At 40.5% G+C, this 18,483-nt stretch overlaps 2 protein-coding genes across 2 annotated transcripts in view; one reads left to right on the top strand and one right to left on the bottom strand.

The window, feature by feature from the left end:
• Positions 1-18,483, top strand: part of LOC146001338 (hydrocephalus-inducing protein homolog) — a 230,199-nt gene that overhangs the window by 14,621 nt on the left and 197,095 nt on the right. Inside the window, exons 6-7 of the mRNA XM_083138652.1 lie at positions 387-511; positions 5,205-5,406. Coding sequence (XP_082994778.1) covers positions 387-511; positions 5,205-5,406 — 327 coding nt within the window. The remainder of the gene's footprint in view (positions 1-386; positions 512-5,204; positions 5,407-18,483) is intronic.
• Positions 15,320-16,794, bottom strand: LOC146001760 (uncharacterized). Its single transcript, XM_083139478.1, has one exon. It carries the CDS (start codon positions 16,742-16,744, stop codon positions 15,320-15,322), a length of 1,425 nt encoding a protein of 474 aa, XP_082995604.1. The 5' UTR covers positions 16,745-16,794.

The following is an 18,483-nucleotide window of genomic DNA, read 5'->3' on the forward strand; positions in this document are numbered from 1 at the left end:
TCAGAATTTCACTGTACAAGAATTTGAATTTTAGTCAGTTTGTAAGACCAGTATTTCCTATTCTTTCATGATCCATAATATACCTTCATTTAACGTAAATAGGCAGAAGAATGATGCAACATATGCAGAATACAAATGAGTTCTTTATAATCTGACATGCTGCAGCAATCTAAGGCACTGAAATATATAATGGAAATATTGTCTTCCACTAATTTTTCCCTATAATTTCAATATAAGCTATTCATGAGGGATATAGATACCTCTTCTAGTGTTTCCGTAACTAATTACAGAAATCTTTCAGTACTTGTAGTACTAGTATACTGCATAATGAAAATATTATTTTTTATCATTCTGTATGTGATTTATTAACTTCTTTACATCAACAGTCCATTTTCAGTATTTCCAAAGAAAGGAATACTTGAAGAGAATGCAAGTATGCAAGTCACTATTATGTTCGAAGCTATTGCTACAGGTGAATATGAGGATTATCTTGTCATCCAGTATGCCACAGGTAAGTTAGGTGAATAAGTATTTTAACATGCAGAAATTGTATTCACATACATGCATATACTTTGTTGAGATGATGTTAATGTAGGAATTATTGTATTGTAATTGTGAATTGGAAAATGTGAAAATTGTGATTTGTTCAGAGATCAAGCCTAAATCTCAGGACTAGTTTTCTGCCAACCAAGCTTTCGAGACTTCCTTTGGTTTCACTGCATAGTTGTTTTTGTGAATTAATTGCTAATTTGGAAATGCAGTGAAGCCTGATGTTAACTTCAAAGGTTTTATATTTTTTGAAATTATATACATATCCAGTTTTTGTTGTCCCAATAGAGCAAATTATTAAATACATTTGTCATTGGTATTATTACCTTTCTCAACATTTTAAGTTTTTCCCCTTGCTTCCTTGAATAACGTCAAATCAAGGCCCTACTATAGATGACACTTGGTATGTTTTCAGGTGGCCAATGGTTAGCAAAATTTGCATAAATAATTTTAATTCTTGTTGTTTTTCTTAGAAATTTTGGTTATTCTAGAAACAGATTTTAAAACTAGATAACAATTCCAAAACACACAAAACTCTGGACCTTGTTTTGAATTTAACAGAATATGGATAATCAGGAGTTTGAAATATGAGAATTGCGAACAAAGATAAATTTATTCATTTCAATGCAGGATGAGATTAAAGAGGGTGAATAGGATTCCCCCATCCTCTATCTTGAGCTATTCGAACCCGGAATGATCATCTCCCACCCACTGGACCATACTATTGCGTATATCATGCTTATGTAGTTCCACTCCAGTTCAGTTTTTTAAAGTTTTCAAGTTCCTTAGCTACATATACAAATATTTTTAAACGATCTCTGGCAGATGTGCATCACATCCAATGCCTTTTAGAAGCCGGTATTTTCTCAGACATCTAGAGGGCGTTGTATTAAAAAAAATACTGAGTTGAAATGGTTCCCGATCAATTCATAAGAGGTCAAACTGTGAAATATCATTTGACAAAGCATTTATTTATAATATAATTAGCTGTACTTAATGATGCTCTTTAAGTACTGAAAGTAATATCATTTGGTTCATGTAATGATGCTCTGTAAGTACTGAAAGTAATATCATTTGGTTCATGTAATGATGCTCTTTAAGTACTGAAAGTAATATCATTTGGTTCATGTACAAGATCGCATCACAGTTAAACATTTTCACACGTACAAAGAAAATTCAAACCATATTCCCACCTCGCGAGCCCCCGTGGCAAAGTGGTTAGCATAGCACACTACGATGCCAGAGGTCCCGGGTTTGAATCCAGGCCTGGGCATGGGTGTTATTTGTGAGTGTCCCTTCATCAATTTCATCATATCATCATTCATCATCATTCATCATGGCAGAAATGCGAAAATCAATCAATCAAACATTCCCATCTCACTCAAAGACCTTGTGAATCTAATCCAAAATCTTCCAATATCTACAGCTGAATGTGCAAGCGTCTTGGTTCAATGCCATAAACCTAACCTTAACTGATTGGAGATATCATTTAGAAGGTTTAAACCTACTTTTCCTTTCCATAAACCCCCATTGCTTCCTTTCATCCAGGAAATAAATGCAAGAAATTGGATCAAGTCTAAGCATCACAGTGCCCTTGACAAGCCAATTGCAAATCATCGAATCTGCAGTGAACACTTGCTTCCCTTTTCATGTCTAAAGTCAATTACTGTTGAGTTTTCCTTCTTGTTATTACCTTTACATGTGAAGTAGATATTCCAGTATTAGGTTTAGCAAGATTCTAAGCATGCATTTTGCTGAAATATTGTGACTTTCTTCCAGACGTGTACACTAATTGGCGTAATGGTTTGGTCTGGAAAATTTTGGTTCTTGGTATAGAAAATCTGGAAAAGTCAGGAATTTTGTTTTCACACTCGGCTGTGTTGTGTTCTATTGCAAATTCTTGGTGTTACTATATTATTTATTATGTGGAGTAGGGTTACACTCAAGGTGTATTGATTTAAATCAGGGATTTTTTTTAACACTTTCCAGCCTGACGGTTTCCACGCGTCTTTTACCTGTGGACGGACATTTTACGGCATTTTTTTAAAAACCCAGAAAAATACACTATTAATGGTATCACAATGTATTATATATCAAATGAAAGCTTAGATTCTGTTCTAATAGATAATTCAATTAGATGTTACATTTTTATAATTTACACATTTGCAATATTTATTGAAAAAATTATGTATTTTTTGTATTTTTGAAAAATCAGCATAGACACGCACTGTGCACGTTATCAAAAAATACAACAACGAAATAACAGTAAGCCTTTACCCAACCAGCATAAGATGCTCTCTGGTGGCGGAAAATAGAACTATCTCCTAGCGTGTGCAACAATAATCGCATAAGGTTCGGGCAAATAAATTTAAACGCAACAGAAATACGGCGATCGTATCCTAGCCGATTGGTGACCGGAATGGGTGTTTTACTCTGCTCGCATCACATCAGATTCCCGACCAGAAAGTGTTAAAAAAAAATAATCACTGATCAATTTTAAAAAATTAATTATAGAATAATGTAGATAAGGATTTTGTAGATGTCAGTCAATTTTGGTGATAGTACAAGGGTCATCCAGAAAAAAATGAGGGGTTTGGTGTGAGACACAAGTGGCAGGTGTGTGCAAGGGATTTATGGTGCAGAAGCTGCATACCTTGCTGTGTTTTTCCACATATTTTCCATATCAATTCAAGCATCATTTGTAGGTTTTTCTGGCATAGGGATGTGACGACCCCATCGCCCAGTGGCTTGTTCACTACAGTTAGTCAACCAACAGAGTGAAATGGTCAAACGTTTGCTCTGTTGGGATTTATAGAGCTGCCCTGTCATGGGTGGGGACTACTTTGAGAGGTACCTAGACTAAGGATAAGATGTACAGTGTGAATAGGGATATTAAATTAGCACCTGGAATGTTCTGAGTCATTACCGGCCTGGTGCATTACAGTGTACAGTTAATGTAATAGTTAAGTATAAATTATACATAGTAGCTATTCAGGAAGTTAGAAACTGATTTTTATATCACATGATAAATATTAGGGATGGACTGCTATGAATTTTTTGCTGATCTGATAAAGTGCCAATATACAATTTACAAGCACCAAGCTTTAAAAATCATAAAATAAGCTCTTAAAATCCTAAAATAGGTTTGAGAAATCCTAAAATAGGTTCTAAAGGTCCTAAAATAGTCTAAAAAAACCTAAAATAGGTTCTAAAAATCTTAAGTTAGGCTCGAAAAATCCTGAAGTAGGTTCAAGAAAACTTAAAATATTTCAAAATTCCTAAAAAATGCTGGTTAGGTATAGTCACCGGCAATGAAAATGGGACACCTATATCCTGAAATATCCACTATCTTGCATAACGTTATGTGCGTTGCCTAACCCTACAGAGATGGCAGAACTTATCATTGGCAATTTACTATTTGAATCCACTCTTCGCCGTATAGTTAGGCAACAATCCTTTTTCATGTTATCCACAGTCAAACTCCGCAATTTTTTCCGTGAGGACAATCTTATATGCTGAAAATAATCTTTCCACAAAAACATAGTCCTTCAGTTTGTAAGGCTGTATGCCACAAAGCACCAAAGTGACGTGAAAGTGAGCAAGACCACACAGATCAGACCACTTTGGATTGTAAAACAGGTAACAGTGGCACGAGACATTTTGCTTTGTTTAGGGCTTTGAAAATTCACCATGGACTTGGAGCAAGGGAAATCGACAGAGAGTATGTTTCAAACACGTTCATCATTTAATTTTTTCGTGACCAGACAAAACAAATTCCTCTGTGTGACATAAAAATCATGTAAAACCTACAAAAATATATAAAAACCTAAAAAAAAGGCTTGATTTAGGTTCATATACCTAAAATAGGTTCTAACAAGCAAAATAGTTTTTTTTTAATAATAACACACAGCGCGACAGCCCTTGAGAGCCTTGGCTTACCTACCGACTGCTGGTCTCCCTCCCACACTGTTCCTCCATCACCTGTTATAGCGTGGAGATCTTAGACCAGTATTGGGGTGACGGGTGGTCAGCCCGACGAACCCCCAGCCGTTGTAGGTCTTCTCGACCGGGTTACCGCTCACTCATTCGGAGCTCCCCAATTTCCTTACGATGGTGGGTTGCCACCGGCCCTATACGTAGGCCGAATAAATTCCGACCAGAGCCGGATTTGAACCTACGCCGTCCCTCAGTGAACGATCTCAAGACGAGTGAATGCCTTAACCCACTCGGCTACAGAGGAGGACAAAATAGTTTTTTTAGGCACTATAAAACTTCATCAATTTTTGCATTTTTTAACGAAACACTGACATAACTTACTATTTCTTACATACCTGTAAAGGAAAAAAAATAGGTTATAAACCTGAAATCCGAGGTCTAATCATCACTCATCCCCATCTTCGCAAATTAGCCAAAGGTGGCATAAAAAGGGAAGTAAAATAAAGCAAATCAATCAATCAATGTTTACATTATATTGAAACAGTAAATATATTGGTTATTTTACCTATAAACCAATACATTTACATGGTCACTGTTTGATACAAACAGAATACAGATTAATCTGTTCCATCTCTATTTTCCACAGAAAGTTAAAAAACCATCTTGTTCTCAAAACATAATTTGCATTAATATTAATATAGTATAACTGTTCTGATTAGGTGAAAGAATATTTGTGCATATTCATGCATTGGCTGAGAATTCAAGTATTAGCTTGGAGAAGACTTTCATAATGTTTGATGATACATATGTTGGGCTGGAGAGGCAAGCTACAGTAACCATTATAAATGCAAGTGATCATTTAGCCAACTTTATGTGGAAGAAATTGGCCACTTTTGAAGAGGAATTGAAAGACTTGGAAAGGTTAGTATGAAGGAAATCTCTCTGCATTATGTACAAATATTTTGAATTTTAGAGTATATTATTGTTTTTCGTATATTCTTTTCAGAAAAGAACTGAAACGTAAAATATGTCGTTTTACTCGTATTCACATGTGATAAGTCTCTCTTAGTTTTGAAAATTTTGGGGGTGGGATTATCATGAAAGTGTTAAAAATTTTGATGTACGAGAGTTATTCGGGAAGTAAGGAACATTTTGCCATACAAGGATATTTATTGATAAAATTGAAGAAACAGAATATATGTGTTTTGCCACATACTTTTCTCACTTACTTCTCCACATAGTCGCCTGTGACATTGTATGACGATAGTTCGCCATAATGCCTTTTGTGAAATCAAATAACGATGTTAACATAAATCATATGTATAATGTTCATTTGGTTGTACAAACCTTTCACGAGCTTTCATGTCCATGTAGTTTGCGTGATAATCGGTAGATGTCCTTAGCATACGGACTGCTAACTGTAAGGGCTGAAAGTTTCGTGAAAACAACACTAGATGTCTTAGGAGCGGGACAGCTGATGGAACTTGAACAAAGAACAAAGTCGGTCAGAGGTAAGTCAATGGATGCCTGATTTGAGATTGGAAGTGCAGATGCAAGTGTTGCACGTTTACGGGAACTTTTGCTTCTTCCGGTGAAAAATAATTATTCAGCCTGACGGATACTTCGAGCGAGAGGTATCGGTTACCGAGCAGGTCTTCACCGCTGAGTTCTAGAGTGAAAAAGGTAAACCTGGGATTCTGGTTGCCATGCATAGTAACCCACCTTGGAGGTAAGAGTTTTCTGTCTGGGATTAGGTTGCCTGAATGCACCTTGGAGTAACACGGTAAGTTACAATTTTAGTACTGCTACTTGTTACGGAACTTTCGAGTGAATTTTGAGCAATTTTCATTGTTGCCAGCAGAGGTAAAGCTGCAGAAGGGGCTTGGGAAAGAATAAAATGGGTGATGCCGCCATCTTTAAAATAAAGTGCATTTCTGATGTTCTGAACAAAATAACGATACTTCCCGAGTGTTACGAAAGTGCTTGTTGTGCAAAACGAGTTTTAATATATATATATATATATATATAAAAATCAAAGAAGGTAAAAGGAAACACTCACCGGACAGTAGAAAGATTCAAAATTTTCGCTAATTTATAGCATCATCGGTGTGAGAAGAAATAGACGGAACCGGAAGTTGGGGCACTGCAGAGTTGCCAGGTCCCCATCGAAGAAGAAGCGGTGCGTAGAACGAAAAAAACACTGTTTCGTCACCAGGCTCGTCGTAAACTGTGAGTGTGTAGGAAGAGTTGGGAGGGCGGGAGGGACGGGATGTTTTGGAGGTTGGGGGTGCGTTTGAAAACCACCCTGGGTTTGTCGGGAAATATGCTTTTGGTTTCAGGATCACTGTGGAGAATTGGGAGAAGAGAGTGCAGTGTGTGCCTGATTTTGTTGAGGTGGGGATGGTATTGGGTGATGAGTGCAGGTGGGTTGGTGGCAGCAGGTTTCTTGGTGGTAGTGGTGTGTGAGGCAGCTCGGGATATTTGCTTGGTGACAAGGATGGAGGGATATCCACGGTTTACCAGGGCCTGGTGTAGGCGGAGGTTATAATTCTGGCGGGAGGTGGGTGAAGTGTTCAGGCGCTGTCCCCTGAGGGCCAGAGAGAATGGAATGGCTTTTTTGGTGTGGAACGGGTGGGAGCTGGAGAAGTGTAGGTACTGCATATGGTTGGTGGGTTTTATGTGGATGGAGGTAGTCAGGTGTCCTCCCTCGATGTGCACGTCCACATCTAGGAAGGTGATCTGGTTGGGGGAGTGCGTCCAGGTGAATTTTAGGGAACGGAAGTGGTTAAGTTCGTCCAGAAAAGCTGACAAGGATGGTTCTCCATGTGTCCAGAGCATGAAGATGTCGTCGATGAAGCGGAGCCATAGGAGGGGTTGGAGGGGTTGGGTAGCCAAAAACTCTTGCTCAAGTTTGCCCATGAAGAGGTTTGCATAGGATGGGGCCATTCTGGTACCCATGGCTGTACCTCGGATCTGTAGGAAATTTTGGTTTTCAAAGGTGAAGTTGTTACAAGTGAGGACAAGGTGGGCTAGGTGGGTCAGGAAGTTGGTGCTGGGGTTGTGAGGTTTGGGTCTGCTATTGAGATAGAATTCTATGGAGCGGAGGCCATGGGAGTGAGGTATGTTGGTGTAGAGGGAAGTAACATCGATGGTGGCAAGGATGGTATCTGGGGGCAATGGTGGAAGGGTGCTGATTTTCTGGAGGAAGTGGTTGGTGTCACGGAGGTAGGAGGGCAGAGCTTTCACAAGAGGCTGGAGATGGGAGTCAACAAAGGCTGAGATTCTTTCTGTGGGTGAGTTATAGCTGGACACAATGGGTCTACCGGGGTTGCCAGGTTTTCCTGATGAACATAGTCATCATCTCCATGCTAAAATGTAGTTTAGTCTATCTTACCAATACACAGTTATATATGAAAATGAAATAGATGATTATGGTATGAAACTGCCTAGGCTGGCATTTTAGATATGTTTCTACGATTATTATTGTCACATTAAAATGATGTTCTATTGAATGTTATAACTGCATCTTATTATTTTACAGAATATGATTATCCTTTTCAGTAAGCGATCAGTGATGTACAGGTATTTGTTGCACTGTGCTACGATATTTTTAATTGCTTAGGCAGGCCTGTCAGCACATGTATCTAGGGGTTCAATTTTATGTTTCGGTCTGTAGTTACTGCATACTTTCGTATATATTGTATTTGGGTCCAGCCAGAGGCAGGAAACGCCGAAGGATGATGATGATAGTAATATATCGACTTAATTAGAATTGTAATTGAAGTAGTTTTCTTTCACTTTTGGGCTTCAGCTTGACAGATACAGGATGTTGCAAATCATTTCACTGCGAGTGCACTACGTGTGGGAGACTCGAACAAGTTCGAGCGAGCGAAATTGGCCCCATGCAGTACTCTAGTAAAGGTAAAGTGTTCCCCTGTGCTTAGCACCACGACATGAAGGCGTATAGGGTGTGTGGGGGTAACGCCCCACACTTTCTTGATCCGGTCGTGAGTAGGGGTGATGTGATCAGCACCACGCCCCTGACCGCCTTTACCCCCCAGGGTTTCCCCCAGGTACCCATGCTATTCGACGCTGGGTGGGCGCCGGGGCCGCTTCCAACGTTAGAAAAGTTCCCGGATTTGAACCGGCCGGGGATCGAACCCGGGACCTTGAGCATGGTAGTCAGACGCGTTACCGACTGAGCCACCGCGGCCACTATGCAGTACTCTAGTATGCACAAACATTCTTTACTTTCCGAATGACCTACATAGTTTCAAATATTTGGTCTAGGAATTAATTCGTGCGCCTGGACAAGAGATGGCGTAACGAGCGTATCATCCCACAGTTCCGTGTATCCACACATGCGTTGAAACCTCCTGTCAGCGTGCATCGTTCGTAGTATAGGGCAGTTGATTGATGCGTCAACAACAGCATTTTGTAGTCAACTGAACATGGCGCAGTTTGTGCCAGATAAAGTGTTTTTACGGGGTGTTCTGCTTCATTACTTTAACATGCAGAAAAGTGCTACCGAAAGTCATCGTATTTTGGTGGAAGTGTATGGTGAACATGCGCTAGCTGAGCGAACGTGTCAGAAGTGGTTTGCACGTAAGAGGGGATGGTTTTTATTGGGTGCTTGTTTATATATTATGTTGCTTTAAAGTTGGTTTTACAAAAGGTTAACTTTAAATATATAATATATCAAAAACAGCAAAAACAAAAGAGAACCACGCTTTACGCGGCCACACGCAGACCCTATTCCACGTGTGGTGTTCCGTATAGTAACAGATATCCCCTGAGATATCTGTTAAGCAACAGACGAACTTTAGCCTAACTTTAATAATCGGTAACTAGAGGAGGGCTTAATAGGCTTATGATTCACTAAAATGATAGAAGGTCAGACACCTTTAAACGACATATTTATTCATTGAAAAGAACACCGCTTGTGGCATAGCTGCCACCAAACATGAGCATTTCACTGTACATGACACAAAAAAGATATACAAGAGATTTTGTACTTACATATCAGCCGTTTTGACACTATATCAATCATACCTGGGGCCATACACACACTATTTCACTCTTTATCGCCACATCCCGACACATGGACAATTTTGGGGTACACCACACTAAAAATTTAATATTATGTGCTTCCTTGGTGTAACAAAGGCTTTGGGGGAGTGATAAATGAGTTTTCCTGGCTTTTCTTGGATGGATGGCTAAGAACAACTTGGATATTCTTTGATATCCTATGGATGCTTCTATGGCGTCAGTTCTGCCGACCATGTGGTCTGGATTTCCACATGGGATGAGGGACACAAAACTCGCTATTTTGCTGAATTTTCACTGGGATCCTTAAATGCACTTGTGGACACAATATCCCACTTGGTCACACACACTTAGGCCTGTGTTTACTGTAACAGGACCTTAGATCCCTTTTCCCTTTATGTATCCTTTGTTGCTGGCACAGGTGGCCATTCACACACTGGATTTTACCAGCAACTTCCAGGAGACCTGCTCTCAGGTGGGTCTGTAATACAAGTGAGCTTGAATAGCAAGCTCAGAACACAATAGGCCATCTGAAAGTCTCCTCTGTGACGTCACAGCCTTGACGGCTTCTCATTGGCCAGCTGGGGTCCTTTGAGATCTTTCCTTGTCTTTGGGAGAAGTGCCACTTTCTCCCACCAGATGGCAGAGTTATCAATTGCTTAAAAAGTATAAACAAAAGTGTTTTTTCAGCTTTTCTGGCTTAATTATGCCAGATAATTGCAAATGAGTTTACTTTTAATAAATTAGGCATTATTTTACCTATGGGTGAGTGTTATCTCTGATTTTCAGTAAAGAATAAAAGATTTAGTAAACATGTGATTTGGAGCACATGGTTTTTGTTCTCCAAAATGGCTACTGTTAGCCTAACAATGGTTGGTTCTTTATAAATAAAGCATTTCTACCCCTCCCATGAGTGACAACTGGTTGGTAAACATGACCCATGATTCTAATTGGGGGTGGGGGTATAAGTTTCTGGGAAAATAGCTCTCACAAGCTTTCCCTGATGCCAACCTAATGGCCCTTGTACTTAGGTTGGCCTGTGGTTATTTGTGTGTGGGCATGTATGCCCAATGCTGATTGGTCATACATATCCCGGCCCCTCGGGAAAAAGAAAAAGGATTCGAGAAGCGATTCGTTTTTCTTTACCCTCACTAACCTTAAACACTATTATGCAAACACACACAAAAATAAATATTCACGGCTATATAAAATTAAATTACACATATGCTGTTAAAAGAAACACTTGAAATGGTCCTGCATATTGACATTAATATAATCCTGTAATAGACATGTTGAAAATTACCATACTTGAAATATACATCTACATTGATGCACTCTTGGAATATACATATTAAAAATATTTGTAATACATTGAGGACAGAGTTTCTGCCTCCTGTTCCATTCCTATCCCTATGAAAGTTCTTGGGTGTCTTGAGTCATGACTACCCATTATGATAGAGAATTTATATAGATGTACATATATATATAAGATACTTTGGTCACCGTATGTAATTTGTAAGACTGTTTGTTCTCTTCGCCTTGAAGGGAATGGATTACTCTACCCTTTCAGCACTTAGTCCAAAGAGACACATTTATAAAAAGAAGCCCTTGAACACTGTACTTTTGTACGTAAGTCTGCATACACACATTGGACTTTCTTTATACGTAGGTTCGGATATCACTTGTCTATGCGCACTTACACAATACGCACTATGGGTATGTCCTGGTTTTCATGGTTGTTAATTTCCGCTCAGTAATCTTGGGGGTGACAACCACTATTCGGACACTCCCCATGCTTCCTGTGCCTCAGGAGGCATGGTGGATAGTTCCCAACATCTTGCTTGCGATGTATCGCTCTTCAACCCTAAGCCTGTGTGTTTTGGGATGGTGGCACACTTGTGATGGGTCACTGCACACTATCACTTGCCCCATTACTTACACAATTTGGCTGTGTTGGTGGTGAATTCCCATGTTTGGCTTTGGCTGTACCTTGGTTGTGTCGACATTTACCTTTGGCCTACTCAAACATGGTGGTAGTGGAGATCTTTACTAATTTTGTTTTGGCATTTTTTAGCTCTGAGATATATTTCTTACCATATCCTCAAATAGGACAACATAAATGTGAAATACTCTAAATATAGGATATATTAGAACATTGAAAGTATATAAAATGCACAAAAATGAAATATGGGTCCCATATACTATTTACAACTGTTGTTCTGTATTCAGACAGAGCTGAACCCCATCCACAACTTTGCTTAGCATTTTTGAGGCACTTTGGATGCTAAATCAGGATGTAATAGTTTGAGCTTGTCGATGTACAGGTTGTATACTTTGGGACTACATCTCCATAGCTTCATGTTATTTACATGTTGATTACTTACATTTCTACCATTGACACAATGTATAACATTAAAAATATTACATGTTACTTGACTAATAGAAATTATTAATGGGTACTACACTGTTACAATTATCCCTAACCAGTTCCTTTTCTATAGACACACTGTCGTCCCTGTTACAGAATGGAACATTTATTAATCTATGGGGATTTACTTTACCCTCGCCACCATTACTTCCTACGAGAGCAGCGTTGGCTAGTTTCCCGTCGGTGGGGTGTATGGCATTATGGCATCTACATCCTCCCATTGTTGAGGTGACTGACGTTTGTCGGTCTCTGGCTGTTGCTGGGTAAACCACCGTACCTCATCTAACGCCTTGAGAATCACGTCCATGCCCCTGGGACTGAGGTGAACCAGGTCAGGCCTTTTGTAACTGCCATACCCCATGGTTTCCTCAAATAAGGACATATTTAATTCTTGACCCTGGTGAGTAAACTTGGAAGAAACATCAAGCACTCTTATATTACCTTTGTTCTCCAGTGAGGTAATTTTACCTAGGAGAGAATCATACCCTGCCCAGAACTTAGCTCTATTTTCCTTAGCTAATCTAGGAATTGGTGGAGGTGTCAGAATGACTATCTTCTTGGCACCTTTCCTCTTAAGAACCCCTACTATGCACTCGAGGTTCCGCAGCACTCGGTCGCTGTCTTCCCCTCGGAGCATGTCATTTGTTGCAATCATCAACACTACTTTATCGTGCACACTTTTAGTACGACGGAGTTCACTGAGCAGCTGGCTAGAGGATTGTCCCGACTTACATAGCCCTACATGGTATCTACCGTCATAGTCCCTTTGGACTGGGTAACCAAACTTGTTTTGAGCTAGCCTAGACAACATTGAATCTCCAATGGCTTGATGAGCCTTAATGATTGGATGATGATTACACTGGGTTGAACATGGTGGGCTTAATCTAGGTTCGGCATCGCCCCTCCCCACTTCAGGACGTTGCCTATCTAGTTTCCCTGACTGTGGCTTTCGGAATGCACCTCAGCTATATGCTCTGTGGACCCGAGAGGTCTTAACGAACTCCTACCCTGGGGTTCTATACCCTTTCTTGGTCCTTTACCTTTTTTTTCCCGCTGATGGGTTCCTTAAACCTATTCTTATCCCTACGCCTGTACTGGTTACTGTATGCTTTATCGGGATCTGATGGACCACTTGTGTCATCCTTCCCACGACTCACGTATGTCTGGTTGACGTGAGGGGTGGTTCTCCCATATGGAAGTCGTGCATGCCTTGTGCTATCCCTCTCAGGGTTTTGTGGCGCCTGTACACTTTCATACCTGAGTATGGAATTGGCCACTGCCTGTAAAGAGGTAAAGGGGGCTAGGACCAGCTGATCCCTTAAGCTACGTGGCAGCTGTTGGATGACATGTGTAAAAATCTGGTGATCTGCAATTTCTGGTAAGGCCAGTCTAAACATCTTCACCTGTTTCCAAAAATATTTATGCATTGATCTATGTAGGTTAGGGTTATATTTGCCATTAAGGGCTTTTGATAATGAGGAAGCCCTCCACCCATCACCTTGAAAATACTTCAGGAACTGTTCCTTAAAGTTCACATACGATCGGAACTTGTGTTCGTTCCTTTCGAACCACTGGCGTGCCTCGTCCCGCAGACTATACGACACTATTTTAAGGGCATCTTCTAGATCTATTTCTAGAAGATCAAGATCCCTCTCAAATTCTTGTAGGAAATCAGAGGCCAGATTATTTCCCTGACCGCTAAATGTGGGCAGTTGTTTTAGGTCTGAGAACCTAACCCTGGGTGCACTTTTACCCCTTCTTCGGTTTTTCCTTTTCCGTTGGCTTCGGAATTCTGTGTCCGAACCTCCGGATGAGGATTCCGAGAAGTTATGTGAAACATGGTACCTTTTGGGGGAGGAATACCCACTACTATGATCTGACATTGGACCTCTGCTAGTGACTTCGGGAACCTTGTGCAAGTTGTTGGTGGCTCCGACGGCAGGCTCTTTACTTGGGTGAGGACTTGGCTTGGTGCATGGGTTTACCGGAGCAGGTGATTTAGTAATGTACCCCTCCAACCCCTCTAGGCACGCCAAAATTTTTGTGAGGGCTGCACTATCTTTAGCCTGTTCGGTTGCCCGATCCTCCTCACTATTGTCTGATAGCGGAAGGGTGGGCTGCGGAACACTCTGACCCTCGGAGATGCTATTGTGCGAACTAGGTTCTCCAACCATACAGTTCTGCATCTCCCTCCTCAATCGCTCAAGAATTCTATCTTCTATGGCGATGGCACTATCACTGCGGGCAATTTCCCTGCAAGTGTTCTCCAGGGCATCTAACCTGCCTAGGAGTTGTGCTACGGTGGTCTGGTTGTCTGTGCCATTTACCCCTTGCACTATTTCCCTCAATTCACTAACTTGTTCAGATAGCTGGACATAGTCCCTATTGACCTGTTTTTCCAGCTCGTTACATCTGATTTCTACGTTATTGATCCTGTCGGTATTTGACGATACCGACCTAACCAATGCTTTGGAAGTTTTTGTCGTTACGTTGTGGATGGAGTCCAGTCTGGCCTGGAACTCCATACGAACAGCCTCCAGTTTCCTATGCATCTCTGCTGATGCCTGGACGATTTCCCTTCCCTGACTGTCAAGCTTTTGTCCCTGACTATCAAGCTTTTGCCCCTGGCTATCAATCTTTTGCCCTTGGTCTTTGAGCATGGCTATAATTAAGGCTAGTTGGGAGTCTCCACTACCACTGGGGGATGACATATGGCCGGCTGGCCGTTCTAGTGACTTTGACCTTGTATCCATTGTAGTGAATCTGCTACCTCTGAGTCTCATAATCTCGTAAGAGGGGATGGTTTTTATTGGGTGCTTGTTTATATATTACGTTGCTTTAAAGTTGGTTTTACAAAAGGTTAACTTTAAATATATAATATATCAAAAACAGCAAAAACAAAAGAGAACCACGCTTTACGCGGCCACACGCAGACCCTATTCCACGTGTGGTGTTCCGTATAATAACAGATATCCCCTGAGATATCTGTTAAGCAACAGACGAACTTTAGCCTAACTTTAATAACACTAGTCAACAAATTTAAACTTTTTTTCTGCAACACGGGGAAAAAAGGGTCAGTTTAACTAAATCAAACCTCCTGAACACGAAAATGATAGTAAAAATGTCGTAACACGTAACGTTTTTGTGTTACACTGGTAAAGAGGATTGTAGTGAAGGCGACGAAAATATATTACGTGACTTGTATTTTTAACTAGGTTACGAATGCAGTTATTACACTTGTATGAGTAAATATCATCAATAAGATGTAAAAAAGATCAAGGTACAAACACGCACAAATATGTGTATGTGTATATATGTAATATACACAATATACAGCTATCACAATGGATGCACTTACCCTTATGTCCTCCTCTTGTAATGTTTATCACTATCTCTAACTAGGAACCAGCAGTAATCGCCCATCATGTGAGGATCCCATCTACCTTGATATCTCTGCTCCATTGTGCGAATGTCTTGATGGAATCGTTCCCCTTGTTCATCACTGACGGCTCCTAAGTTCTTTGGGAAAAAATCCAGGTGGGAGTGGAGAAAGTGGATTTTGAGCGACATTCGACATCCAAGCTTTGCATAAGAATCAAGGAGTTCCAGAACTAATTGAGTATAGTTTGGTGCTTTAGTATTGCCCAGAAATCCATTCACCACTGCACTAAAAGCCTTCCAGGCAGCTAGTTCTTTGACACTTAACTTCCTATCAAAGTTGCGATCTCTCAACAGTTTCCGAATTCGGGGGCCAACGAATATTCCCTCTTTCACTTTAGCATCACTTAGGTTTGGGAAGAAGCTCCTGAGGTATGCAAAACCATCTCCATCTTTGTCCATGGCCTTTACAAAATTCTTCATGAGGCCTAATTTGATATGCAAAGGAGGAAGCAATATGTTGTTAGAATTAACTAATGGAGCATACTTCACATTTTGTTGCCCTGGTATATAGGTTTCTCTCGGAGGCCAGTTTTTCACAGTGTAGTGCGATTCTGTAGTCCTACTGTCCCACAAGCAAAGGAAACAACAATACTTTGTAAACCCACCTTGGAGTCCCATTAATATGGCAATGACCTTTAAATCGCCACAAATCTGCCAGCAGTACTTATTATATTGAATCATATTTAACAAGACAGACATACTGTCATATGTTTCCTTCATCTCAACAGAATGTGCGACTGGTATGGATGGTTTTTGGTTGCCATTGCGTAACAACACTGCTTTCAGGCTACTTTTGGACGAGTCTATAAACAGTCTCCATTCCTCAGGAATGTGCTCCAACCCAAGCTTATCCATTAAACCGTCTATATTTGTACATACACAGAGGGAATTTTTCATTTCAAAGTAGCCTGAAAACTGTTCATGTCTCTTCCTGAAATGGGTAATTCTAGTTCCGGAAGCCAGCAGATTCCACTGTTGAAGTCGAGATCCAAGCACCTCAGCCTGCTGCTTAGTTAGATACATATCTCTAACCAAGTCATTCAGTCTGGACTGGTCGACAAGGAGTGGTTCCATCTCTGGTTGTGGAAAATAGCTTGGATCATTGGAAGTGGACGGGATGGGTGGTTCTTCTTCTTCTGCAAAAGATTCCTCTAAATGTGAGGGTGGGCTAGGGATTGGGAGTTCAGGTCCATGTGGTATGGGTCTCATAGCGGAAGGAATATTGGGGTACACAATACTGGATTTTGTTCGTTTAGAATGTCCCGCTATGCTTGTTAGGCAGAAGTAACAGTCCTCAGCATGGCTACTCGGTTCACGCCAAACCATTGGCACCGCAAATGCCATAGCACGGGTTTTGTCTCCACGAAACCACCTCACAAGAGTTGAATAACAAGTCACACAGCACACATGGGGAGCCCACACTTTGTCTTAGTCACCAACATTGCACCCGAAGTAGCTATAATACGCTTGTTTCAACGTTTTTGTGAACATTTGGCGTTGACTTTTTAAAGTGTACTGCCCGCACACATAGCAGAAATTGTTTGGTAAATTTACACAACCACGTCGGTTTTTCTTCATTGCAATATCACCCAAGTAACTTCAACACAACTTCTCTACCTCAAAGCACGTAATACTGAACTCATTAAATCACACTCCCTTCAGTCTGTAGAGCATTCTCCCTTATCTTATCAGTAACTCATTCTGCGGGAGGGAGAAGCAGCCTTTTTGAACGTCAACAATGGAAACATAGCCACAAAAAGAAACAAATCTTTTTATAAGTGTGTTTGTTTATACATTGTTGCAAAATTTATTTTCATTGTTGCCCAAAATCATATAAATTGGAATCCAAATGTAAATAACGTATCCACGTTATGCCGGATATGACGTCACGTGTATCTCTGAAATGTTACGTGATACAAAAATTTCAGTTGCAGATCTGAAATCAGCACATCCGAATTAGTTAAGAACACATGTTATCTTTGATGTTGCAAAATGGTTGTTGACTAGTGTAATCGGTAACTAGAGGAGGGCTTAATAGGCTTATGATTCACTAAAATGATAGAAGGTCAGACACCTTTAAACGACATATTTATTCATTGAAAAGAACACCGCTTGTGGCATAGCTGCCACCAAACATGAGCATTTCACTGTACATGACATAAAAAAGATATACAAGAGATTTTGTACTTACATATCAGCCGTTTTGACACTATATCAATCATACCTGGGGCCATACACACGCTATTTCACTCTTTATCGCCACATCCCGACACATGGACAATTTTGGGGTACACCACACTAAAAATTTAATATTATGTGCTTCCTTGGTGTAACAAAGGCTTTGGGGGAGTGATAAATGAGTTTTCCTGGCTTTTCTTGGATGGATGGCTAAGAACAACTTGGATATTCTTTGATATCCTATGGATGCTTCTATGGCGTCAGTTCTGCCGACCATGTGGTCTGGATTTCCACATGGGATGAGGGACACAAAACTCGCTATTTTGCTGAATTTTCACTGGGATCCTTAAATGCACTTGTGGACACAATATCCCACTTGGTCACACACACTTAGGCCTGTGTTTACTGTAACAGGACCTTAGATCCCTTTTCCCTTTATGTATCCTTTGTTGCTGGCACAGGTGGCCATTCACACACTGGATTTTACCAGCAACTTCCAGGAGACCTGCTCTCAGGTGGGTCTGTAATACAAGTGAGCTTGAATAGCAAGCTCAGAACACAATAGGCCATCTGAAAGTCTCCTCTGTGACGTCACAGCCTTGACGGCTTCTCATTGGCCAGCTGGGGTCCTTTGAGATCTTTCCTTGTCTTTGGGAGAAGTGCCACTTTCTCCCACCAGATGGCAGAGTTATCAATTGCTTAAAAAGTATAAACAAAAGTGTTTTTTCAGCTTTTCTGGCTTAATTATGCCAGATAATTGCAAATGAGTTTACTTTTAATAAATTAGGCATTATTTTACCTATGGGTGAGTGTTATCTCTGATTTTCAGTAAAGAATAAAAGATTTAGTAAACATGTGATTTGGAGCACATGGTTTTTGTTCTCCAAAATGGCTACTGTTAGCCT

This window comes from Lepisma saccharinum, chromosome 17 (assembly GCF_977018435.1).
Source record: "Lepisma saccharinum chromosome 17, izLepSacc3.1, whole genome shotgun sequence".
NCBI lineage: Eukaryota > Metazoa > Arthropoda > Insecta > Zygentoma > Lepismatidae > Lepisma > Lepisma saccharinum.

Bases quoted from the DNA above. Each gene is read 5' to 3' on its own strand.
- LOC146001760 (XM_083139478.1), bottom strand. From the start codon at position 16,744: ATGGCATTTGCGGTGCCAATGGTTTGGCGTGAACCGAGTAGCCATGCT.